The sequence below is a fragment of the Labeo rohita genome, chromosome 7 (assembly GCF_022985175.1).
Source record: "Labeo rohita strain BAU-BD-2019 chromosome 7, IGBB_LRoh.1.0, whole genome shotgun sequence".
In the NCBI taxonomy this organism is placed as follows: Eukaryota; Metazoa; Chordata; class Actinopteri; order Cypriniformes; family Cyprinidae; genus Labeo; species Labeo rohita.
This window is the reverse complement of record NC_066875.1, coordinates 18662121-18688921: the sequence shown is the minus strand read 5'-3', so window position 1 is coordinate 18688921 and position 26801 is coordinate 18662121. Positions and strand designations below refer to the sequence as shown.

The window sequence follows — 26801 nt, the reverse complement described above, 5'->3', positions numbered from 1 at the left end:
ATGATAAAAGATAAAACATCAGATGACTGAGCCTTAAAAAACATTTATTGTAATTAATTCAATCAATGTATTTCTTTCTTTCTTATTACAGAACAGTGCCAATAGCAAAGTTGTTGTTTTTCAATCAGTCTCTTTCTTTCTTTCTTTTTTTTTTTTTTTTTTTTTTTTTTAAAAAAAAAGAACAAACAAGTAGTATAAAAAACACTGGAAATTAGGACATTTCATATTATAAAACACATTCAATGACTCAAGTTTGAAAAAAAAAAAGCCTGTAACTCCTTTTTTTCATTATTACACAACAATGCCCATATAGTAAAAAAAAAAGAAAGAAAGAAAAAAAAAAAGCAATTAGTAGGAGATTTCAGATTATGAAATACATTCAATGACATTAAGTGAAAAATACAATAAAAAGCCCATATAGCAAGCAATAAATAAATATTTTCTATTACAAAAAACCCACAGAAATTAGAGGCAAATTTCAGATGATAAACATAAAACACTTGATGACTGAGCCGATGGTCTTTTTCCAACCAATCTCTTTCTTTCTTTGGGGGAAAAAAAAAGAAAGAAGTTAAAAAAAAATCACTGACAATTACACGGATGGTCCAAATCGTTTTCTTATTTTTATTACGGAAAAATATCTGTATAGTTGTTTTTCTTTTTCTTTTCTTTTTTAAAAGTTTCGAATATATGATCACTATATATGATCTTTAATAGGCATGTGATATAAATGTGTCATTACTGTCTTTCTCAGGTATGGACGGTGATTTCTTCTCTTTTCATAATCAAAATAAATATATCTCATGTCACTGAGTGATTTATAATTTCATAAAAATATAATAATATAATTTCATAATTTATGATTTATAATTTTAAAATAATTTAATTCTCTAATTTTCAAAACAGAGGTCCACTAAGGTAGTTCTCCTAATGATCCACTAGGTGGCAATCTTTGATCTCAGTAGCCTTAAGGCACACACTTCCAGTCCCTATTTAAACTCAAATATATTCCAGACATCTACTTCAGTTATGGGACCGCAGTAAAACATAAAAACAGAGTCAAGAGTGTAAAGAAAAAATCATACCGCTGTCACTGTCACGTCAATAATCCTTGCGCTTCTTGTCTCCTCCTGCTGAAAGGCAGCCAGAGAGTCACATGGCCTTTTGTATGACGACCAGTGCGCGTTTCATTGGCTGATTTGCTTGAAAAAGCATCCGTCGTCAAGACAACCAAGAGCCGCAGTCCCACTTCACTTGTCTGGTGAGGCCTTGACAAAGTCACAGAGATCCTTTTTTTACCTTCAGCTTATTGTTTCACTCTCTTCTCTCCTGGGCATCTCAAGAGTTTACATGAGGTAAGTCAACAGAAGAAATTTACCACACTCTGCTTTTTAAACATAGATTATTTGCTTGTAATAAAAGCTTCTTGTAGTAAAAACTGCAGACAGGATCATACATGATGAGGTGTCCTGAAAGATAAAGCATGACATTTTATAACTATTTTAGCCTACATGTTGCATCAGGTAAGTTACATTTTCTTTCTTTGCATGTGGTTGATCAGCTAACAAAGTATTCCATATAAATGGAAGAGTTTACTTGAATAATAGTGACTGAGTTGCCACAATTCTTTATGTCCTGAGAGGTTTGGTTTGGTAAAAGCATTGTGCTTTGAGCAATTCGTCTCCTCATTTGTTTCATCCCGGCGTTCATCACTTTCAGACTTTATTCGTACCATGTCTAACAAGTGCAAGATGTTCTATTGTAGATAACGGTGGCTGTAGCCTCGAGAGTGATGTGAGCCTGTTCCCCTATCTGTCATGTAAATTAGGAGCAAACATGGAGTCATCAAGGTGGCCATGTTGATAATGAAAGCATAAAATAAAGCGTATCTCCGCAGGCCTTCTCTATCATGTGCAACAAGTTGGTATGATATCTTTAAAACATGAAGAGCAGCGGAAAGTTTGCTTGTGTAGCATATGAAGAAGAAGACTTTGTCTGTAAATGATTTCTGTAAGATATGTTGTGTTATATATACAGATATTGGCCCAAGAGCCCACGGAGTTCTGGGATATAACTAGTCGAAGCTTCACTGAGTATGTTAACGAAATGCTATTCAGTGCTTTTAACTGCTTTCATGGCCTTTCATGTGTTATTGTAGTAGTTTAATGGGTTATGTAGAGCAACAAGTGTTTGAAACATTTATAGCGTAAATGTAGTGTTACTGTAATGGGCAATACTATAATTTTGTTACAGACATGAATAGAATTGTTCGATTTGTTGATGGAATGCTGTTACTTTTCTGAATGATCAGATTTACACTATCGTTCAAAAATGCGGGTCTGTAACTTTTTTTTGGTAATACTTTATTTTAAGGTGTTACATGTACTTTCTATTTTAATAACAATTAATTATGCATAATTACACACAAATAACCCTAAGCTGAACCCTAATTTCCAAAAATTCTTTCAAATAATAAAATAAAATAATTAAACAAAACAAAACAAAACAAAGCAATGTAAAATAAAATAAAATAAAGATCCCAAACATTTTATTGGTAGTTTTATTGGTAAGTTTTTTACCTGTCTTAAAATAAAAGCATTGTAATTGTAAGACTATTTTACGTTACTGTTTTTGATGTATTTTTAAACAAATAAATGCGGCCTTGGTGACAGAGACATCTTACATAAAATAAAATAAAACAAAACAAAACAAAGAAAACAAAGCAAATAAAATAAAATAAAGACCTCAATCATTTTATTGGTAGTCTAAGTTTTTCACCTGTCTTAAAATAAAAGCATTGTAATTGTAAAACTATTTTACTTTACTGTTTTTTAATGTATTTTTAAACAAATAAATGCAGCCTTGGTGAGGGAGACGTCTTTGATTAAAAATAAATAAATAAAATAAAATAAAATAAAATAAAATAAAATAATAAAGATCCCAAACATTTGAATGGTAGTCTAAATTTTTCACCTAGCTTAAAATAAAAGCATTGTACTTGTGAAACTATTTGACTGTTTTTGATGTTTTTTTAAACCATCTTTCATAGAATAAAATAAAATATAACAAAATAAAACAAAACAAAACAAAGCAAAGTGAAATAAAATAAAATCAAGATCCCAGACATTGTATTGGTAGTCTAAGTTTTTCACCTGTCTTAAAATAAAAGTATTGTAATTGTAAAACTATTTTACTTTACTGTTTTTGATGTATTTTTAAACAAATAAATGCAGTCTTGGTAAGAGAGACATCTTTCAAATAAATAAATAAATAAATTAAAATATAATAAAATAAAATAAAATAAAATAAAGAATTGTAATTTTAAAACTATTTCACTTTACTGTATTTGATTTATTTTCAATACAGCCTTGGTGAAAGAGACATCTTTCAAAAAAAAAAAAAAAAACACGAAAGAAAAGAAAAGAAAATCCTACAGACCCAAAACATTGGAATGGTAGTTTAAAATAAAAGCAAAAAATCTCACAGACTTAAACTGAGGTGTTCTGAGACATTCCAGATTATCATGGGGGTTTAGGGTTGGGCTCGTTTGATTTGGGCCAGTAAGCAATTGCCTAGCAACCAACCAAAACACCTTATCAACCTCATAGCAAATGTTACAAAACACTCAGAAGACCTTAGCAACCGCATAGCAAGACCCTGGAAATCACACACAACACCCTAAAATCACAGCTGCAATCTTTACATGAGAACACACCACCAATGTGATGCTCCCCCCCCCCAGAAAACATAAACATCTATTTTTTTAAGTTTATTCTGACATTTAAACTGTTGCATTTAGCAAATGAATGATCCCCAGTTTTACAGTGAAAAAGTGGAAGAAAATTCATCTTAAGATACAAGAACACTCTACTGTAACAGCCACTCATAACATTCATCTGCTAGCAGCTGCACAAAAACACTCAAAACAATGTATAGCAACACCTTGTTAAAACTGCCTACAACACCCTATTGTCACACCATTCACATCTCCTTACAGGCAGAGTTCATCAGGAAAGTTATTAGGAGGAAGTTATTCAGTTTATAGAGGAAGTCAAAGCATTTGATCTACATAGGAACACAATGACCATGGTTATGACACATAAATTCAATAACAGGCCATGGAACTTAAAGAAAAAGCAAAATAAAGTACTATATCCTCTTTGGCAGTTTTACAAACTGCTATAAGACCTTTGACAAAATAATGACAGAGAACGAGAGCAGGACGGAGAGATAGTGGTTGAGAGAGCGAGAGATAATGAGAGCTCTATTGCTGATATTACCTGTGGAGGGGGAGGAGCATGGGAAGGCTGTGGTATGTGTCAGCATTGTGAAGAGCGGAAAGAGAGAGTCACTTTCAAGAGACGAAACGAGTAGTGCGCCATTAATCCTGCTCCTCTAGATACCGGAAAAACAACACCTGTCGCACACCAACATCTGTGTTACGGGTTAACTCTTTGATTTTACATTAGACACGTTTGGGAACGCTACTTTTTCAAATATATTCAACATGGTAACCAGGATAGAGGACACACAGAGCCGAGCTTTCAACTCTAAGGTAAATATAGCTTTCTGTCCGACCAGCAGGTTTGTCTAGTTAGGCTACAGACTTGACATTAAAACGTGCCAAATTTTACGCAAGTGTTTCCATCCTGTCTGAAATGGAAAGCAGATTAAACAAGGGAAAAGTAGTTTTAGATTATGTTTAGATTATGCCCTTGATTTGATAAAAATAGCAAGAAATAGCAAGATGAAATAGCAGGAATTAGTAGAAAATAGTTTATGGAAACCCGGTACATTGAGTAAGTTTCTTTCTATGTGTGCAAAAGTAACTTTTTTTCTATGTGGAAGAAGTCTGTTAAAACAAAATAAATAAATAACTAATCAAGGTTACCAGGTTCTGCAAAACCTGCCTTTATTCAGGAAAAGAAAAATGCCTGAAGGGAATTAGTCATAATGGTTTAGTCATAATTCTACTGTGTATTATCCATGGCTAATGTAGATCATATATTTCACTTGACGGCTGGACTGTGTGGATTGTCTGATATAAGTGTGGCGTCTCTTACTGAAAACTGCAGCGGTCAAAACCTTTGACTCATTTTGTCACCTGTTTAAATGTAGGCCTAAATAATGCCTGAGTAAATTATTACTTTTTTTGGTGATTTATGCTTAGTGGTTTGGGAATTGAGCTGCATTTCTTGGTATTTTTTGATGACAAGTGTTTCTGACCTTTCTGATCATCTGTTCTTTGAAAATGTAGGAGCAAAGTGTGTAAAACAAGGCCTTTTAATACTTACAACTGAAGTTTAATTTAAAAGTAAACAAGTAAATAGAATAGAAATAAACAATCTGCAGAGTCTAAAATCATACATCCAAATCAAAAACAGTCATTTCTCTTTTTACAGTACTTTGTTGACAGTTTCAGTCACGTATCTTTGCAATACGCTATGTGCAAAACATAAACAGGGCCATAACTAGTTTTCCTTGATGTTTTGAAGATTCTTATCAATTGTTCAATTGATCTCCTGAAAGCTGAACAAATAAGCATTCCATTGATGTAAGGTTTATTAGAATAGGACAATATTTGACCGAGATTAAAACTATTTGTCTATATCTGAGGGTGCAAAAAAATCTAAATGTTGATAAAATCACCTTTAAATTTGTTCAAATGAAGTTCTTAGCAATGCATATTAATCACAAATTAAGTTTTGACATATTTACGGTAGGAAATTTACAAAATATCTTCATGGGACATGATCGTTACTTAATATCCTAATCATTTTTGGCATAAAAGAAAAATCGATCATTTTGACCCATACAATGTATTTTTGACTATTGCTACAAATATACCTGTGTGACTTAAGACTTGATTGTGTGATCCAGGGTCACAGTTGCTAATCTACACGAGTGGATTCATCTTCACAATCTTTCACCTAAAGCATTTAAGGAAATATCTGATTAGGTAAATTTCCATTTGAATTCGTCTGCGTTTCATTCACCTGACGAAATGATGTCACTTTATTTGGATATGCAAAACAGACTGCTGTCACATGCTGCTCACAAACTACTGTACGAGAGTGATGATGAATGCTTGATTTCATATAACTGAGCATCTGCAGGTAAGAATGGAGAACTTTAACTGACGCAGTTTAAATTATGAATCTTGAAACAAGTTTAAAAAGCATTAGTGATGAAATCAATGTGTGTGAAAAAAAGAAAGAACAATCTGATTTATGTTCCTGCAGCTCAAGGCTACGAATCATGTCGTAAATTTAATGGAGAGGCTGTTTTGCACTGAGAATGGGTTGAAAGAGAGGACCACTCCCAACATACACTGAATTTGTGGTTATTCTTTGTGGAAATTCCAGTGAATCAGAGATTACCAAAAGGGACATGTATAATCCGAAGGATACTTAGAAAGATCTAGTTTTTTTACTATGTTAAACTTATTTAACATATTCACAATATCTCAACTGGAAACATTTCATTTTTTCGAGATACTGTTATAGTTTTTGTTAATGTTTGGAATTGGATTTTCTGCTTTCATGTTAAATTTATTTCACTTTAGTGATTTTGTTGTGTTTTTGTCACTTTTATTAGTTTTTATTAATCAAGTTGAGATTGAGACGTTAACATTTATTTCAAGTTTTTTTTATGATTTTAGTTTAGTTAATAATCCCGTAGCACAGACTTTTACTTAAAATTCTTACTAGTATTTTTTTAAAGAAAATTTTTTTTTAATAATAGCAATAAGCTTTGTGCTTTTGGGTCTTTTGATATAAAACAAAGTGTCTGCTTTCAAAATCTTATAGCAATTTTATAGCAAAACACAAACAATGTGTCTTACAATAATGTGTTTTTCAAGCTCTTTATTATGGCGTGACAGATCGCAGTATTCATGTGAATCAATTCATTAAATTATACTGTTTTCTTAGTGAAAATTTCACCACCTACTCCGCAAAAACATCTGTGGTGTCCAAAATTTCACTCCTCAACAACAATAAAACAGTTATATTGTTTTCTTTTTTGACAATACATTAAAATACATTAAAGAGCGTGAAAAACGTTATTGTAATAGACATAGGCCTATTGTATGTATATTGCTATAAAACTAGTATTTTTTTTAAAGGAGAGTTCTTTTTACACTTTCCTGTTCCTTTTTCATAAAAAAATTCGATTGGAATTCTTTAGCAGGAAAAGCAATGTTGATGCACCTGTAGTGCTGCATACCAAAGGTATCTAACTTTGTTTGGAGATACTATTTACCTGTAGTCGTCAATGAACTCACTCGAGAGGGAGAGAGTACACTCCTCCTTTTGCACACAATAGGGAAGGTTTAGATATGCTGTCCTACGTAAGCAGGCCAGTTTCACCCCTTTAACACAAGAAACCTAATGCCTGTGAGACACGTCCCTGTGCCTGGTTCTGGCTGGTTCACATAACAAATTGGAATTCAGTGGTTTAAACATGTTTCTTGGTTCTCATGGTTCACTGAGTGACAATGCCATCAACATACAGTCTTTTTTTTAGTGTAGTTGAACTCTCAGATGATATTTCAGGTCAAAAAAAAAGAGTTCCAATTGGTCCTTCAGCTGTCAAACATGTAGAGGTCTTATGACCACAATGGATCATCTGTCATCATCAGACGGAAGAAAGAACATGAAACCTGTATTTCTAGTTTACCATATGTTACAAGTAGCATGTGCCCTCCTGAATACTCCGTGTTGTCCATGTTGACAGGGAAACATGAGAAATGGGAAATTTTCCCATGCATATTTGCGTTTTACACCTTCTAAAATACAACAACGGACAACTCAAACTTACCTGTAGAGGAAACACTGTGAAACTGATGCTTAGAATATCCTTTAAAGCGTAATGACTGATGCCGGTTCATTACTAGATTTCAATTTGATCACATAATGCATTACTGGGTTAGTTGAGTTCCTGCTCATGGAACTGGTTTAGGGTTAATAGTTTTAAATTTCAGGAATGGAATGTTTCAAACTAGGCTGATTTCATGGGTCTCCACACTTCATGGCGGATTTGTGTTTAAAAGATAATGGGAAAACAGACACTGGTCTGCTAATGGAGGTGGATGGTGTATGATTACAGTCACATCATCAGATCTGCGCCAGACAGATAGGAAGTTCACAAAGTTTGCGGAGTAAACCCTTTTTTTCAAATGTATAAATGTGCTAAGGTTTTATATTGTTAGTCTTTAGTTATTTACTTTTAGTATTTTTTGTTTTGTATGGTGCAGTGGATATACTAACATATATGTGAAGGACTCACTAGTGACATGTTTACAGAGCATGTTTCACTTTATCTGTGTAGTTTTTAGAATTGCTGAGTAAAATAAGATCTGTGGATATGTGCTTAGAGAAACTTCCATGTTTTGCTTTACAACAAATTATACACGATCATATCACACATGTACAACGACGATTATGAGATTAAAGTCCTAATATTTTGAGAATAAAGTCTGAATTATAAGAGTAAAGTTGAAATACTATGAAAATAAATTTGAACTATTTCAAGAATAAAGTCGAAATTATGAGAATAAAGTCAAAATGTTTTGAGAATATAGTCTAAATGTTTCGAGAATTAAGTTGAAATGTTTCAAAAATTAAATTGAAATGTTTTGAGAATAAAGTCGAAATTATGAGAATAAAGTCTAAATGTTTCAAGAATAATGTTGAAACATTTCGAGAATAAAGTCTAAATGTTTTGAGAATAATGTTGAAGTGTTTTGCGAATAAAGTCGAAATGTTTTGAGAATAAATGTTGAAGTGTTACAAGAATAAAGTCGAAATGTTTCGAGAATAAAGTCGAAATGTTTTGAGAATAATGTTGAAGTGTTTCGCGAATAAAGTCGAAATGTTTCAAGAATAAAGTCTAAATGTTTTGAGAATAATGTTGAAGTGTTTCACGAATAAAGTCGAAATGTTTTGAGAATAATGTCGAAGTGTTTCGAGAATAAAGTCGAAAGGTTTTGAGGATAAAGTCGAAATTATGAGAATAAAGTCTAAATGTTTCAAGAATAATGTTGAAATGTTTCGAGAATAAAGTCTAAATGTTTTGAGAATAATGTTGAAGTGTTTCGAGAATAATGTCGAAGTGTTTCGAGAATAAAGTCGAAATGGTTTGAGAATAAAGTTAAAATTATGAGAATAAAGTCAACATGTTTCGAGAATAAAGTTGAAATTATAATAAAGTTTAAATGTTTTAAGAATAGTCAAAATTTTTAGAGAATAAAGTCAAAATGTTTTAAGAATAAAGTCAAAATGTTTAGAGAACTTAAATTGTAGAAATTAAAGTTATAATATTTTAAGAGTATAGAATAGTGCGCATACAAATGGTCCGGACTGGGAGCACCGGGAGAAGTTGCCAGGCCACCAGGATGAAGAAGAGTCAATTTTAAGGACTCGTGGAAACACGAAATTCTAACAATACATTAAATATGCTCTTTAAATACATTAAAGAGTCTGAAAAATACATTATTGTAATAGACATACAGCAGGCCTATTGTTTGTATTTCGCTATAAAACTGACAGAATTTAAAAGCGGTGACTTTGGAATATCTCCCAGTGCTCCCAGTCCGGCCCATTTCTATGCGCAATAGGTTAGAATATACTCTTAAAATATTACAACTTTAATCTTGTAATTGCTGTGTATTAATTCTCATAATTTTGACTTTATTCTCGTAATATTTTGACTTTATTCTCATAATTTCGATTTTATTATTAAAATATTATGACTTTAATCTCGTAATCTTAGATTTTTTTAAACTTTTTAACATGCCACTAAAACAGCATTGTACATACGTGACCCTGGACCACAAAACCAGCAGTGTTGGGGAGTAACTAGTTACATGTAACGTAATTCCGTAATTTAATTACAAAATAAATGTAATTGTAATTAGTTACAGTTACTGAGAAAACGTGTAATTAAATTACAGTTACTTTTGAAAAATGCCAGTGATTACAAAGGGGATTACATCTGTTTTTATTCACACACCCACCCCCACTTACAGATTTAATTGACTTTTTTCATAAATTGCACTGACTGCTCTAAAATGAGACACCAGTGTTTCGGGAGTTTAGGACACAGAATAGGACACATGCTTATTTGATAACTGTTTTATTTCCTATTTGGGTTTATGCATAAACTTCATTTTTTAAAGATTGTTTTTTCCAAGGCATTGTTAGATGCTAGTGTTTTCTGTCATAAATATGCAAACATTTGATTTCAAACCCAGTATCATAGCTATTAAACTATTTCTTATGATGTTATTTATGTTAAAACCTTTTTATGACATATAGCACAACTGCGCTCACGGTGAGCCGAGTTCGATTCCCGTCTCGAGGTCCTTTGCTGATCTCTAAATGAAGTCTAAATTTGTGGTGGCTGTGCTTTAAATTAAATTACTACACGGTTCTGTGGTATGCTTGATTCTGATTGGTCAGTCATGACATTCCAAGGTAGGTTATTCCCCGATAACAACTGGTAGAAGCTAATAACTCAGACTCATTCGGGGCAACTTAAGTTAGTGCTGTATGCTTGATAATTTTTTCTTGGCGGAAGCTTTGTGTTTGGTTAGCTAATAAAATATTAAAGCTTAATTCAATATTATGTGGACAATTTCTTAATTCTGTCATCCTGGTATCGTAGACTCACTCGTTTCATACAAACGCAGCTGCTGAAATTTATTTTTTTGTACACTGTAATGGATTATAAGATAACTACCAAACTAGTACTACTTCCTTAATTTTTTATGTGGTGAAATGTTGTGTAAGAAAAGTGGTATGACTGCACTGTATCCCTAAAATGTCTAGTTTGAACTTGCCATTCGCTAGCAACTGATTTCTTCATAGAAGCTTTGCGTTCAAATATTTCAACTCAGATCAGTGTTTCGTGTCTAATAATTTTGACACGAAACATCTAAATAATCTAGCAAGCAGCTGTGTAATAAGTGGGATAATGTTGTTGATAATGTAGCCAGTTGTTATCGCAAAATAAAGACGTATGTTATCCCTTACTTATTAAAATCTTTGATAAAGGATTTTGAAAGTCTGACAGTAATCAGTGTTGAGTGCTACTGTAAGGTTAACTCTGCCTGGTTTAAATGTTTCGAAATGATTAACAGTTGAAAATATTAGACATTTAGAAAAGTAATCAAAAAGTAATTAAAAGTAATGTTACATTACTTTTATAAAGTAATTGAAAAGTTACACTACTTATTACATTTTAAATCAAGTAACTTGTAATCTGTAACCTATTACATTTCCAAAGTAACCTTCTCAACACTGAAAACCAGTCATAAGGGTAAATTTTTTAAAATAGAGATTTATACATCATCTGAAAGCTGAATAAATAAGCTTTCCATTAATGTGTGGTTTGTTAGGATAGAACAAGGGCTGAGATACAACTATTTGAAAATCTGCAATCTGAGGGTGCAAAAAACAAAAAAAAAAGTTGTCGTTAAAGCTGCCCAGATGAAATTCTTAGCAATGCACATTAGTAATCAAAAATTAAGTTTTCATATATTTAGGAAATTTACAAATGATCTTCATGGAAAATGATCTTTAATTAATATCCTAATGATTTTTGTCATAAAAGAAAAATCTATAATTTGGACCCATACAATGTATTGTTGGCTGTATTGCTACAGATATACCTGTTATGACTGGTTTTGTGGTTCAGGGTCACAAATGTGAATTTTTAGGCTACAATAATGTATGCATTGTGTTTACTGTATCACACAGCTTTTTATCAATAATACAATGATAATAACTTGGTAGAACATAACACATCCTTACCCGAAAACGTAATGTTTTTCAGTACTGTTAATGACACATTCAGTCATATAATTATGACAAAGATAACACTGTGCTGTTTACAGTAAGAGCAGGTTCACACAAAACTTATTTTTGTGTTCCACTCCCTGTGCTGCTTTTTAATTCATTTACAATGTACACATGTACTAGATGGACCGTTGTGGTGTGTCTTGCTTTTATGCATGATCTCCTTTTAAGAAAGCATTTGAGACCTTGCCTTCTTTTGAAACAAAGTCCGAAGCCCACTCAAAACTCCACCCTAAATGTAAGATCAGTGGGGTGTGTAGGCAAATCATATAAAAGCATACAAATGAAATTGAACAAATGTACACAGATTACATTTTTCTGTTTTTTACATTTTACAAATTTACAGTTTACTGATATTTCAGAGCTGATGTGTGAAAGCTACCTTAAATAAAAGTCATTGTCAAAGGCACTGCGATGAAACAAGTCAATGATTACATTTAGCAGAGGTGTGTAATCTTTGTCATAGTACAACATTATGAAGTACAAGCCATGAAACCTGAGGCATGTTCTGCGGAGACATCGAAAGACAGACAAAATATTTGTCCTAACTTTTCTCCTTATCTCTTATGGTTATTGCCATTTTGTCAGATTTAATGATCAAGTTTGACAGGCAGAAGTGTTGTGATTGTGAGTACAGTACACACATTCTTTGAGCATGTGAGCACAGTTTCAAGGTTTAGAGGAATGTGAAGGTTGGTTAATGATTGCCTCAGGAGTCAGGCATTATATGCGGGTTGAGGACACGAGACACTAACGCACCTCACAGAGCATGTTTAAAAATGGACAGCCAGTTAAAAAGTGTCTTAACCTGTTCATTTGCCAGTAGCATCTTGAATATCAGTGCTTCCTTAAAACATACATAAAATCAGTGATAACTTGCAAAATAGGGCTGATTGCTATTGTCAGAACATGCTCAACACTTTTAAAAATAAAGGTACTAAAGGGGTGTTTTTGCAGTGATGCCATAGAAGAACCATTTTTGGCTCCCTTTCAGTGAACAGTTCCTAAAACAACCATTTGAAGAACATTTTAAAAATCTAAAGAACCTTTTTCCACTATAAAGAACCTTTTCTACATTTAAAAAAGGTTTCATGGATATTCGTACGTTCACACTGGCGGTTTTTGGGATTGACAACCGCATTTATATACAGGTGTGAGTCTCGAAATGTCTCTTTCATACAGCAGCATACAGAAGTGTCATTCTTCAAACCTTCATTAACCGACAGCAGCTTTTATATTTGCGTGAAGAGCAGAGGATTTGAGCAGCGCATAGAACACAAAACTAACTGGAGCGACTCCGCTGGAGATTGGGTCTACGATGCACTTAAGCTTACGATGCTTTTGGGAAACGCTTGGAAACACTTGTGTTCCGAGAAAATTTACGGGTGTGAGTTCGGTTACAGAATGCTGTTGTCACAGCCGTAAATTACCGTGTGTGAACGTAACCGTATTAAGGACTTAAATACAGAACTGACAACCGTATTCTGCTGTTGTGTGAAAGTGACCACTGATGCCAATAAAGAACCTTTATGTTTAAGAGTGAAAGGCTAAAAAACATTTTTGATCACTGACTTCTCATTAATGTGTTGTTTGAAGGAGTTTATTGGCTTGCATTACTGACACTTTCTGAAAACTATGCCTGGTTCATTTACAGTCAGGATGAAACAGAGAAGTGAATAAAGTCCTCATGTTCCTCATTTTAGCATGCATGCATACTTCTAGAGAAATGTGGTGTCAGGTTAAAAGTGCTCATATTCTTTTGAATTATGTTCTTACAGTTACAGTTGGCATGCGAATGTTCATTACAACACATCTCTTTGATGCACTCTAAAAACAATATCTTATAGTAACAATGTTTTAACACATTATGGCATTCATTGGTTTAATCCATGGCACACTTTGCCATTATCTGACTTGTGAAGCAGCATTCCTCATAATCGAATGCCGAAACATTTGGAGTGTATTATTGCACTGACTGTCGTGTGTTATAGTTTCGGTTAGTTTAGTTGGTTTTGATCCATTACATTTAAAGGGATAGTTCATCCAAAAATGAAAATTCTGTCTTTAATTACTCACCCTCAAGTCGTTCCAAACCCGTAAGACCTTCGTTCATCTTTGGAACACAAATTGAGATATTTTTAATGAAATCCAAGAGTTTTCTGACCCTGCATAGACAGCAACACAGCTACCATGTTCAAGGCCCACAAAGGCTGGTTCAGCCGTACTTTTATGAAGCTATGAGAATACTTTTGTGCGAAAAAAACACTCTTGTGTGCATGCGTTGTGGTACTCTCATGAATGCGCATGGAAAGGCTGACAGGAAAGAGAAGAAATTGTTGAATAGAGTCATTATTTTTGTTTTCTTTGCACACAAAAAGTATTCTCGTAGCTTCATAAAATTACATTTGAATAAAATAATGTCACATGGACTATTTTAACGATGTACTGAGGCTTGAACATGTCTATGAAAGCTCTCGGATTTGTTTTGTGTTCTGAAGATGAACAAAGGTCTTATGGGTTTGGAATGACATGAAGGTGAGTAATTAATGACAAAATTTTCAATTTGGGTGAACTATCCATTTAAGTAAAATTACAGTTTTCACATCTGTAGGACCAGAATCTGAAAGTTTAAAGTGTGACCTTGGCTACTTAGCCACTTCATTTTAAAAAAGGGGACCAAAAAATTACCATTTTGTCATTCTTTCCAAACCTATTAGACTTTTAATCATCTTAAAACACAAATGGAGACTTGATAGACTTCTGTCCCTCCATGGAAAGTTCATGCAACCAAAACTTTAATGCTTCAAAATGTTCATACAGACTTTTAAATAAACCAATGATGTTTCTTCTCACGCATCAAGCTAGTAAGTTTGTACTTCTGTTTACCATATTCCATGTGCTCTATCTGTTTGTGCATTGACCAATGTTTATATGTAAATAAAACCCTTCATTAAATGTTCATCATATAAACCTTTATGATTTAAGATATTTTACATCCACACCTGTTGCTCTACTGACATTTTGCCAGCCTTGTTAAAAACTCTCCCTCGATCATAGAAGAGCATGATAAGCTTGATAAGCAGAGCACTGTTTATGCATTTCAACAATCGCTGCCTGACAGTTTACATCCGTATTTTTATGGTTTTTAAGTGCTGTTATTCTCTATATTGTAAGTAATTGTTCTTCACTATCTGTTCAGCAGAGCAGTGTCATGTAGAGAAGCTCCTTACTGACTTTCTCACAGTCATGGAGCTGAAGGTGTGGGTGGATGGCATTCCACGTGTCGTCTGCGGCCTATCAGAAGAAACATCTTGTCAGGATGTAGTCATTGCTCTTGCCCAGGCTATAGGTAAGTTATTGAGTCTTTCTCTTTCTGCGTTTTGCTCTTTGAACTGCTAGTGCATTTGTACTTTAACATTCGCTCTTAATGTGCTCTCCAGGGCAAACTGGTCGTTACGTTCTCATCCAGAAACTACGGGATAAGGAACGGCAGCTTGTGGCCAGTGAACGCCCATTGGAGTCCCTGGCGAAGCTGGGCCAATTAGGCAATGAAGTGCAATTCATCCTACGGCGCACCGGCCCCACAAGCAGTGAAGCCTCAGAGCAAGGTCGAGTCCCGCAATTACCCAGACCTCCAGATCCAGAGCCCCCCAAACACAAAGAGCCAAAAAAAGCTCTTACTTTCAATCTGGGGCCCTCCACATCACCCCGAACTCATGTAAAACAGGTTGAAAAAACGCCCAAAGACTCTCAAGCACGAGGGGCGTCCCCATCTCTGCCCTCATCTCTTGCCCAAGCTGGTCCATCTAAAGAGACACTTTATCAGCAGATTCTACGACAACAAGGGCAGCTACAGTTTTTGCAGGGACAGGTGGAGGCTCTAGAGAGGGAGCTGAGTATTTGGGAGCGAGCTCCTCCTCCAACCCTTTCCCCTGACCTCCTCGAGGAAATGGACCACCTACAGCAGCATTTAAGGCAGAACGAGGCAGAGTTGGCCCACGCGCTGCACTGGGACAATGAATTTCAGTCTGAAGTTCAAAAAGAAAAGGACATGCTACGGCAAAAAAACGAACTCCATTTAGCTCTAGACAAACACAGTCGAAGGTTGCATGACACAGACAACCAATCGGAGCAGCTGGAGCAAGATCTTAAGCTGCTTATTGAAACCAAGAGAAATGGTGTGCTTCAAGCTAGACCCAGTGTTGAAGAATCTGTACTTATAGCGAAAGAACAACTGGACAACCATCAGCGTCATGGAACTGACCTGCAGGCATCAATTGAAGAGATAGAAATGGAGTTAAGGCTGGCAGAAGAACAACTGCAGGTCTGTATTTCAGTTTTGGTTAGTCACAATACTACAGTATGTACTTGTCATTATCATTTCACTGGAAGTTAATTTTCTAATACTTATTTTCAAATATAAAACACTTAGGGCCTGTTTTACTAACATCTTGCGCCAGCACAAACCGTCTTTGGCGTTAAAACTGTACTGTCAGGTTTTACAAAAGATGCCCAGAATTATCACTTGAAAGGCGTGGACACAGTTAGTTTTGCGTCTGGTCTACTAAATATGCATTTATAGTATTAAGTTTCTGCCAAATTTATGGGAGGAGAATATTCAAATGAATCACGCAACGCGTTTTACTAACATTTGCACTCGTCAAATTATTGGCATTTGCGACATTATTTAACCATTTTTGCACTTGAAATGGCTGGATTATTGTTGCTAGGAGGATGCACCACAGGGAACAGAGAGCGTGTGGTAGAAGGAAGAGGATTTTTTTCACATGTATTATTTATTTGGAATGCCAGAAGAACGTATTATCTGAACATATCATTTGCCAAACCATGTTATTTGCTTCAGACAATAAAAGACGACTTGGAACCCTCAACTAGGAGTCACGCAATTCCAGGTCTATCAAAACTTCTAGCAAACAATTTTTTGGCCTTTTTTGGTTCTTTTCAACGTACTGTGAGTTCTTCATTTATTTATTCTTTATTTGCGACTACGCTAATTACTCTGCGCTTGGTATATTGTGTTGGTCATTATGTAAATTAGATGTTGCATCTGTGTTCTTTAATTTGCGCATTGTTTGTAAATCACCTGCTGAAATTTCCCGTCCCATCGGGGCTGTTTTGGAATTGCGCTCTCGCGCTAATTTGCCCCAACCAATGCTTCTTCTCATATTATGAGACAATGTTGCAGTCAGTATGGGTGGTCAAGTACTAGAGTTTCCAAATAATGCCAAATAAGTTGCATGTGAATATGCCTAATTCCCTACTACATAGTAAATAAAAAACAGTATGTCAAAAGAGTAGTATGTCCATGTTAATAGCAGCTGAAAAACAGTAGGCAAAAATGACCAGGATGATCTACTACTGCTGCTGAGATTCTAAAGTGTGCGTTTCGATGGACGCTTTACTATCCTGGCAGCCACTGAGAGGAATGCAACTGACACCATAGGATAACAAAGCCAACGTGGCAGATGTAGTAAACTTAGATTCCATTCATACTACACACACTCATACTATAAATTCACTTTTGAAATGAGCAAGTAAAGCTATTTTCTGGGAATGTGCAAGACTTGTGATTCATTTGCTTATGTAAATAACTAGAATAATAACAAAGTGTAGTAAACAGCAAAACTATTTGCACTAAAAGCTAGTGTGTTTATGATAATAACTTAAAATAATATAGTAGCATACACTGATAAAAAAATTGGTGAAATACTACAGAAAAACAAATGAAGAGTTTATTTGCAAAAACAGATAACTCCATTTTTTAAAATGTTCAAAATTCATGTTTTTTTATTATGTTATCTAGTTTTATTGTTACTAAGTTGTATTTTTTATTTATTTTTTACCTAATCAAAATAACCCAACTGCAGTTTGATTGAGATTAATTGGAATGCACAATGGAAAAACATGATTTTTGAACATTGTTAAAAACGTTATCTGTTTTTGCATATGAACTGTTGAAATATTGAAATATTTCTGCATGAAAAAGTTAGTTCAGACAATAATAAAAAATGGTAACTCTTTACAAAAAAGTCATACAGTATGTTAACATTAGTTAACTACATTAGTTAACATGATCTAAGAATTAATACTTTTACAGCAGTTATTAATCTTAGTTAAAGTTAATTTCATCATTTACTAATGTATTATTAAAATCAGAAGTTGTGTGTGTTAATGTTAGGTAATGTATTGTGAACTAATGTAAACAATGAAGACTGTATTGTTATTAAGTAACATTAACAAATATTAATAAATAGTGTAATGACCCTGCTGAAAAAAAAAACAGCTAAAACCAGCCTAAGCTGGTTGGCTGGTCTTAGCTGGTTTAGGATGGAAGTAGCTGGTTTTAGTTGGTCTCCCAGCCTGGCTAGGCTGGTCAAGGTGGTTTTGGCTAGTTGTTCTCAAAAACCAGTCTGCTGACCAGCTAAGACCAGGCTGGATGACCATTAAAACCAGCCAAACAGCTCAGGCTGGTTTTAGCTGTTTTTTCAACAGGGAAATGTGTCGTGCATTGTTCATGTTAGTTAATACATAATATATAATAATGAATAAGGTTGATATTTTGCTGTTTCTCAGCTGTACTTACACTGTTTTATCATTGCTTTTGTTGTTAGGTTTAGTAACTTGCGATTTTGTTACATCTGGAATTCATTTCCTACTCAAAAGTAGTCAAAAACAATCCACAAAATGTTAACGTCATTGTGTAACGTTACTTTGCACTTAAGTACATAAGTCTGCTTGTTTTTGTAGAACTGAAAGTGACACCGGAAGCCTCTCACATTTAAGTGGACAGAACAAATAATTTCTATTCTAGTTTGCTATTACATGGCTTTATCAGTTAATTTTGGCACCATTGTCATTGTAACTTTCAATATCAGTTTGAGATTTTTCACCCATTTACCTCAAACTGTTGCTACTTTCATGTCTCTCGTATCACACCGTACTCACATATTACCTCGTATCACACCGTACTCTATATTTATCTTGTTGCTGCATTGTAATGGACATTTGTATTAGCAGATTTTATACAGGTAGGACTGTAACGTGATTTCAGCTTAACATTTCATGTTCACATATTTCAGAGTCCTGATCACCCTGTCAGGGTTTAGTTTGCAGTAATGACTTGCTGACTATATGGTATAAATTAAATAAAACATCTTTGTACTAGTTGACTCACACTGACACACAAAAGCATGTTGTGTGCTCACCATGACTAACTGAACCTCAGGGCATCGCACACACTACCTCACTATTGCTTCGTTGTTGTCTCACTCCCGTCTGCAAGGGCAGTGCTGTATTCATTAGTCCTACAGGTTGTTATCATTACCAACAATGCTAGTCACACCTTCAGTGGTCAAAATAAAAATGATTGCGATTATGGAAAACAAAACAAGACTCATCAAGTGGTGCAAAGACAGTATCTTTATGTTAAGAAACGTTAAGCAGGAACCGCAGTGCTGGTATTATCTAACAATTATCTCTCTTCACGGTAGGAACGTATGAAAAATGACATTTGAGACACATGGCTTGGACATTAGACCTCATTGTAGAGGTTAAGTCTCTGTGGGCGTTTCATTACAAGAAAAGAGAACTGTGTGATAAAGGAACATTGCCTTTTGAATGTCGCTGCTTCAGCTTTTTCCTCCAACCGAACGCTAAATCTCTCTTATGTTCCCCTGTAGTTTAAAAGCAAGGAACTGGATGATCTGAATAAGGAGCTGCGCCAGTGTAACCTGCAACAATTCATCCAGCAAACAGGAGTCACTCCAGCACAATCCAATCAGCAAACCGAAGAGATCGATTTTTCTCTCCTCAAGCCTGATGGACAGAGTGATGAAGGTTTGTAAAATTACAGCAAGCCATTTGTCAAAGGAATAGTTCACCCAAAAATGAAAATGACCTCATGATTTACTCACACTCAAACCATCCTAGGTGTATGTGGCTTTCTTCTCTCAGACGGATACAATCAGAGTTGTATTAAAAAATGTCCTGGCCTTTCCGAATTTTATAATGGCAGTGAATGGCTGTTGATTTTTAAAGTCCACTAAAGTGCATCCATCCATCATAAAAAGTACTTCACGCAGCTCTGGGGGGTTATTAAAGGCATTCTGAAGCAAATCAATGTTGTTTGTGCCCTTGACTAAAGATTTTTCTGGTCAACTAGTAGTCGTTCATTTTAAAAATTAGTCGACTATTAGTCGCACGTTTATTAATAAACCATATAGATCATAATAGTGAGCCTTTAATTGCCTACATAGCCTAATAAGGGCACACAAAAAAGCTTGCCATAGTCCACTGGAAGATATAGTAATTATGAGTGTGTCAGGAAAAACAGTAAGGAGGCTGCATTAACGTTTTAATATTTTATTGATAAACTAGTGCTGTCTTTGTTTTTGGCTTAAGAGATGAAGTCGGCAACACTGACTCGTCATCTCCACAGTAGTGATGCGCCTGTATGCATGTTTCATACGGATTACATAATCTTAGAATATATGTTTTCTATTTGAATTGATTCCTTTAAAAGTAGACATTTTACTTTCTATAGATATATTTTTCATGTAAGGCAAATATACACAAGATTTCGTGCTCAAGTTCACAGAGACTGAAACGGCAGAAAGCGCATCCTGTTTGCTTCTGTTATTTTACAAAAGGGCAACGTTTCGTTGTTATTCTGAGTGCACACAAATAAACGTAGAGTCTTTACAGATTTGAAATATGTATTACTTTTATCTGTATGACCAAAAATGACGGAGTATTTTAAGTGACCGCACCTGTCATGACATGCAGTAAGCGCACTACTGTTCAGCTTCCACACTCCGCACAGACACTTGAATAGCGCACATTTTTGTAGGTGAACATTAGATTGAGCGACTACTTACATATTTTTCACACATTGAAAAGCCATATTTGAGGTAGGTGAGCATTTTGATGTTCTGCCCGATGTACTATATTGCTGTATAGACCAACCGTTAATGATCTGATCATCACGAACTGCGTGACTTTGCCACTTCCTATGTTTTTTTTTTCTGCAAATAAGCAACTAATAAAATTTAGGTCGACCAAGCCTTCTCTCGTTGACTAACGGTTAGTCGACTATTAAGGGGCAGCCCTAAAAATATTCATATTTAAAACAGAAATTGTAATCTCTAGCTTCCACTAACTGACGTACGCGTGTTTATTAGGTAGTGGCGTTCCAGCGAATGACATCGGACGTGGGCGTAGCGTAAACTCTTGTGAGAATATTCTAGTCTCGAAATAACCAAATTTGTTTACAGGAGCAAAGAAAGCAAAAAAATGTCTTCTCTTTGCTTACTTCAATGTCCTCCAACATTTTTCTTTACAAATCCTCGTTTTGTACTTCTAATTCGTGACAGATGTTTTTCTCTCCTCTGTGCTTCCGCGTTTCACTAGGGTGACCACCTGTCTCGCTTTGCGTTGTACCAAACAGCATTTTCACCCCTTGTCCCGCACGTTGCATAGTGAGAAAACGTCCAGCAATTTCATCAGGCTGTTGGTTTTTAATTATAATATTAAGAAAATGTCCATGCGTTTTTTTGTCTTTCTAAGAAAGCTTTTTGTTTATTCTTTTTGTGGCGTACTTCCGCGCAAAGGATTTGCAGACCTCATCAAGTAATCTGGTGCCACCGAAGGAAATGGTCGAGCGCACATGGAAAAGCATCAATGCAGATTTCAGACGTGATTTTTTTGTTATTTTAATAGTACGTTTGATGCAGTTTCTACTGCGTTATTTTAATGACAAATGTCTAGAGCGCATTATTATCAAAATGCACAAGCACAATTCACACAAAAAATTCACATAAATGAGCGCACATGACAACGGATGTAATCAGTATTTACACAGCACAACAGTAGAAAATGTATCTGTCTCACACGTGTCCCGCATTGCCCCGCAAAATCACATCTAAGTCCTGCAACAGATCTATTGTCAGGTGGTCACCCTATTCATCACCTTTTACTGGAGTCATCTGCTAGAATGGCACTCTCTCGTGAACATGCATAGGACAGTTAGCAGAAGCTAGAGATTATGGCTTATAAAGTTTTAAATATGGATATTTTTCTTACACAAACGCATCGATTCACTTCAGAAGGCATTTATTAACCCCCTAGAGCTGTGAACTTATGATGGATGAATGCACTTTATTTTACTTCAAAATCTCAACACCCATTCACTGCCATTATAAAACGTGGCAGGACATGCCAAGACATGTTTTTATATACCTCTGTATTCATTGGGAAGAAGAAAGTCATTAAGGTTGAGTAGATCATGGGGTTATTTTCATTTTTGAGTGAACTATCACTTGAACAAGAACTACTACACTGTAAAAAATAAAAAACACAATTTGTTGAGTCAACTTAAAATAATTTGTTACCCTGCTGCCTTAAAATTTTAAGTTCAGTCAACTAAAATAAGTTTAGTCAACTTGAAATGTTAAGTTGGACTAAGTAACAACTTAGATATTTGTGTTTGCTGGGTAAGTAACCCAGCTGCCTTAAAATTTTAAGTTGATTCAACTCAAATATCTAAGTTGTCACTTAGTATAATTTAACATTTCAAGTTGAATAAACTTTTTTTTTTGAGTTGACTGAACTTAAAATTTTAAGGCAGCCAGGTTACAAATAATTTTAATTTGACTCAACAAATTGTTTTTTTACAGTGTAGGTGGGGATAACATGTTTTCATAAATGTCTTCCAAATGAAAAAGATAATATCTAATGGTTTCAGAGGAACACAGTCTATATCAAATGAAATAAGTGATGCTGAAAAAGCTTAACAATAGTTTATTTGTGTTCATGACAGATTCAAATTCCTCCATCTTGGAGTTTAACCCTCGTACCACTGCCAAGCAAATCTTGGGGAACCCACGCAGCCTCCAGAACCCACTTGTCTCCAGCCTTCATCCAGAGGGTGTGTATGTGTGACACACAGCTTGCACACTGCTGCCCTCTGCTGGTCTAAATCTTCTGCTTGTCCACCTCTACCTCTTCCTGCTTCCCAGAATGCACAATATTTTACTGCACACCTCCTGTCCTCTCTGATCGCTCTTTGTCTTGTCAAATGCACTGTAATGGGCATTTTTTTCTGATCAGACAATTCAACTGTACTGCCAACAAGACAGATTGCTGACATTTGTATTTATTAGTTTGTTATTTTTTTTGAGCCAGAAAACAAAAACACTGTGCTCACTTTGTTTTCTGTGGCTTCCTATAATAAGATAGCAGGATTCTGTCTTGCTGCATGCTAATAGTGACTGTCAAGCTGCCACAAAAATGATCACCTTCCCATTTAGCCGAAACCTGCACTGCCTTGGGGTTCTTTCACGCAGGCTGCCACTGTGCTTTGCTCCATGGTTCCTACCTGGCACAAGTGTTTTAAATGAAAAGAAATTAAATAGTTATTCATTTTTTCGTCTTTCTATGGAATTGCCTCTAGTGGATGCTATTCACATTGATCACGTGGGTGTATAGAAATGTTGGAACAGACTCAAGGTCAGGCTGTCTGCCTGTAAATGAAGCATTTTGATGTTTGATTTTGAGCTTTTATGCTGCTGTTTTTTAAGCTAGAGCTTTTATTCTTTTTCTTTGTTTACATTTCTTCTTTTTGCCAGTCTTCCCCTTATCTGTTATATGAAACCGTACCTCCACCAGTGTGTTGAACAACATATTTTTTCAATCATCCTCCATGACGTCCAGAACCTCATTCCATTTTGTATGTGTCTTGCAGTCCTGTCATCAAGAGAGACATCATGGCGATAAAGTCTGGAGTACAACCTTGAGGAATGATTCAATGTTCACTTTATATTATGTCTACTTTATTTTTGTCTGAATATGTTAATTATATTTCCTTTTGTATAATATTCTGTGAAATGTATTTGTGAACACAAGAATAAGTCTATGTAAATACAGTCCTGTCTTTGTAATTATGAAACATTAAGATTTTTAAATGTATTTTAACACTTTACATATATTTCATGAACTAAAAACATAGCAAAATAAAAAGAAATGATGACAAGTTTTTAGACTTATTGATTTCCCACTGTAAAATTTGGAGAGTCAAAACACAGAAATACTTTTATATCCATATATACTACTGATAAAAAAAAAATATTTAACATTTAGTGCCACAAAAACTTTTTTAATACCTAAACTTTATCAATAAAACATCATTAAAATCATTTAGCTAATTATATTTACATAACATTAAAGTTTGTCTAGAAATCCTCTGCTTTGAAGATGAATTAACACCATAATCATCAAATTAGAGTGGTGAAATGTTGTGTTATGAAAAGTCTCAAGTAAAACTGGTTTTAAACCAGTGAACTCCACCCAGGGTTTTTCCTGTAAATAATTATTACCAGTGGCATACACTAAAAGTCAAATTAATCAGATCACAAAATAAAATGTTATTGATATACAAAATAAAACGCTGCTGATATACATCCACTGATAAACAGTTGCAGTCTTATTTGATGTATTTAGATTCGAATAGCAGGATTCTGCTGAGATTCAGCGACAGTCACATCCATGTACCACTAAGCCCATGAAATCCCAACAACAAATTCTATTAACAATTTATTTGAATTGAGTCCTGTGATGGTCTGGCCATCTGTCTAGGGCGGTTTTCTCACCTGTGGCCTGAGATGCTAGAGCAACTTCAGTAACAGCAACCACACGACCCTACAGAGGACAAGCGGTTTGGAGAATGGATCAATAGATGAAGCTCAGATGGAAAGTGTGTTGAAAGTGTGTACTTTGACGTAGTAGGATAGAAAGGTATAAAGTACTACAATAATCTACAGCCGAGGTCAAAAGTTTACCCCTTTCAGAATCATTAAAAATGTTAATTATTTTACCAAAACAAGAGGGATCATACAAAATGGTTTTCCAGCATTTTTGTGTATCTGAACCCTTTCTAACAATTTACTGTATGATTTTGAGATCCATCTTTTCACACTGAGGACAACTGAGGGACTCGTATGCAACTATTACAGAAGGTTCAAACACTCACTGATGCTCCAAAAGGAAACACAATGCATTAAGAGCCAGGGGGTAAAAACTTTTGAACAGAATGAAGAAGTGTACATTTCTCTTATTTTGCCTAAATATTATATATTTTTTTCATTTAGTACTGCCCTTCATAGAATACAGAAGATAGCTACATGTTTCCCAGAAGATAAAATAAGTAAAATTTACCCTGATCTTCAAATTAAAAAAGTTTTCACCAGCCTGCTGTGTGTGTGTTTGTGTACTATATATAGCGTTATATATATAGGTGCGACCAATCAAAAGCATTTTGAAAATGAGTAATTGTTGTGTCACGCCTTGTTAGGTAAGATAATGATGTTATGTCTATAGCTAATGTAAATACCTTACATTTTTTAATTGTTACAAAATCTGTTAAAGGGATAGTTTACCCAAAAATTAAAATTACCCTATCATTTACTCATCCTCAAGCCATTCTAGGTATACATGACTGTCTTCTATCAGACAAATACAATTTGTCTGTGTGTGTGTGTGTTTAGATATTTTTATTGGGGAATCCAATTATGTTCTTTGCCCCAAACTGTGCAGAGGAGTGGCTTTCTCAGTTTGACACTTATCACATAGTGGGGAGACATCAGAAAAAATGTATGTAACTTTGTTTTAGCATAATGAAGTCAGCGAAGGATCTTAAATCATACAAGGCAATGCCTAGAATTGGTAGGGCATTTATGAATATGCTCTAATGCATTAACCCAGAGCTTGTCACTTGATCTCCTCCCCTACTTCAAGTTCTCATTGTGATCATATCTTTTCTGTAGTTGGTAAAGTCTTGTGTAATAATGAATTAAACTGTAGATATTAAGTGGCTAACTCTATATCCAAGTCCCAGGAGTTCATCAAACCTAGTATGATAAACCTTGTCCAGACAGGTGACATGCTTCCTCACATAGTCCTTAATCTGTAAGTACACAAAAAATTGCTCTTATGCAAATTATAAGAAAGGAGGTGATTTGTGGCCAAGTATGGTGACCCATACTCAGAATTTGTGCTCTGCATTTCACCCATCCAAGTGCACACAAACAGCAGTGAGCAGTGAATATATATATATATTGTTTCTGTTCAAAAGTTTGGATACCCAAATCTCTCCATTGTGTAATTCCAGAGTTCATAGTAGAAGGGATTCTACTACAAATGAGGGATTCCCTCCAACGTAAGAGGAGCGACAGGGATTTTATTTTAAACTTGATTTTGTTTCCAAATGCGAATAGTACTATGTGTTATACAATTATGAACAGTAAAACTGTTTGCTCTACAAACCACTGTGCTCAAAATTAAGATAATGCATTAAAATAATGTGGTAAGACACACCAGTCTGCAATATCAAGCAGAAAAACAAGTTGTTTTGTACAGTTAAAAATAGCTGTAGGCGGGTGAAACCGGAAGCCAAACCCATAAAATTTACAAATGGTCGCACCCACTTTTTTTCAGTAAGAAAAAGGTGGACAGACTGCCAAATGATTTAAAGTTCACTTTATTCCACTGATTTCCACTTGAACTAAAAAAAGCAGCTCCAGTTGTTTGATTTTAGGGATCTTTTAAGCCGTCTGTATGTACACTGCCCTCCAAAAGTTTGCAAAGTGTGGTTTTGGACGATATCAGCACAAATCATTATTATTTTTTGGTGCAAATACATTAAAGTAACTTGACATTATCATTGAAGACCAGCAATAATAATTTTCATTTTGATCACATAATAATGGCAATATATACATGTCAAAGTCAGACATGCCCCTGTGATGCCTGGTTACTGATTTAAACTTCGCCCAGGTTTTTAACAGATTTTTGGGTCAGCACACCTTAATAGCTTCAACAATTGATTGCCAATTAAGTTTAGAATACGATGAATTTAGGCCCACACTG

The 26801-nt window shown here is 34.8% G+C and overlaps 1 protein-coding gene across 4 annotated transcripts; it reads left to right on the top strand.

Moving 5' to 3' along the window:
• The first annotated feature begins 1241 nt into the window (after window positions 1–1241).
• On the top strand, window positions 1242–23913 carry rassf7b (Ras association domain family member 7b). Of its 4 annotated transcripts, none has more exons than XM_051115889.1 (6): window positions 1242–1355; window positions 15061–15210; window positions 15302–16185; window positions 19562–19718; window positions 22699–22806; window positions 23623–23913. In XM_051115889.1, the coding sequence occupies exons 2-6, from the start codon at window positions 15108–15110 to the stop codon at window positions 23652–23654; spliced, it is 1284 nt and encodes a 427-aa protein (XP_050971846.1). In that variant the 5' UTR covers window positions 1242–1355; window positions 15061–15107; the 3' UTR covers window positions 23655–23913. The 4 variants fall into 4 exon arrangements, with proteins under 4 accessions (XP_050971846.1, XP_050971847.1, XP_050971845.1 ...); XM_051115890.1 differs by having other exon boundaries at window positions 1245–1355; window positions 15064–15210; XM_051115888.1 differs by lacking the exon at window positions 1242–1355 and adding an exon at window positions 4336–4555 and having other exon boundaries at window positions 15064–15210.
• Window positions 23914–26801: the final 2888 nt, after the last annotated feature.

Bases quoted from the DNA above. Each gene is read 5' to 3' on its own strand.
- rassf7b (XM_051115889.1), top strand. From the start codon at position 15,108: ATGGAGCTGAAGGTGTGGGTGGATGGCATTCCACGTGTCGTCTGCGGC. The intron at 15,211-15,301 runs GTAAGTTATTGA...TGTGCTCTCCAG, and splicing joins TGCTCTTGCCCAGGCTATAG to GGCAAACTGGTCGTTACGTT. The intron at 16,186-19,561 runs GTCTGTATTTCA...GTTCCCCTGTAG, and splicing joins TGGCAGAAGAACAACTGCAG to TTTAAAAGCAAGGAACTGGA.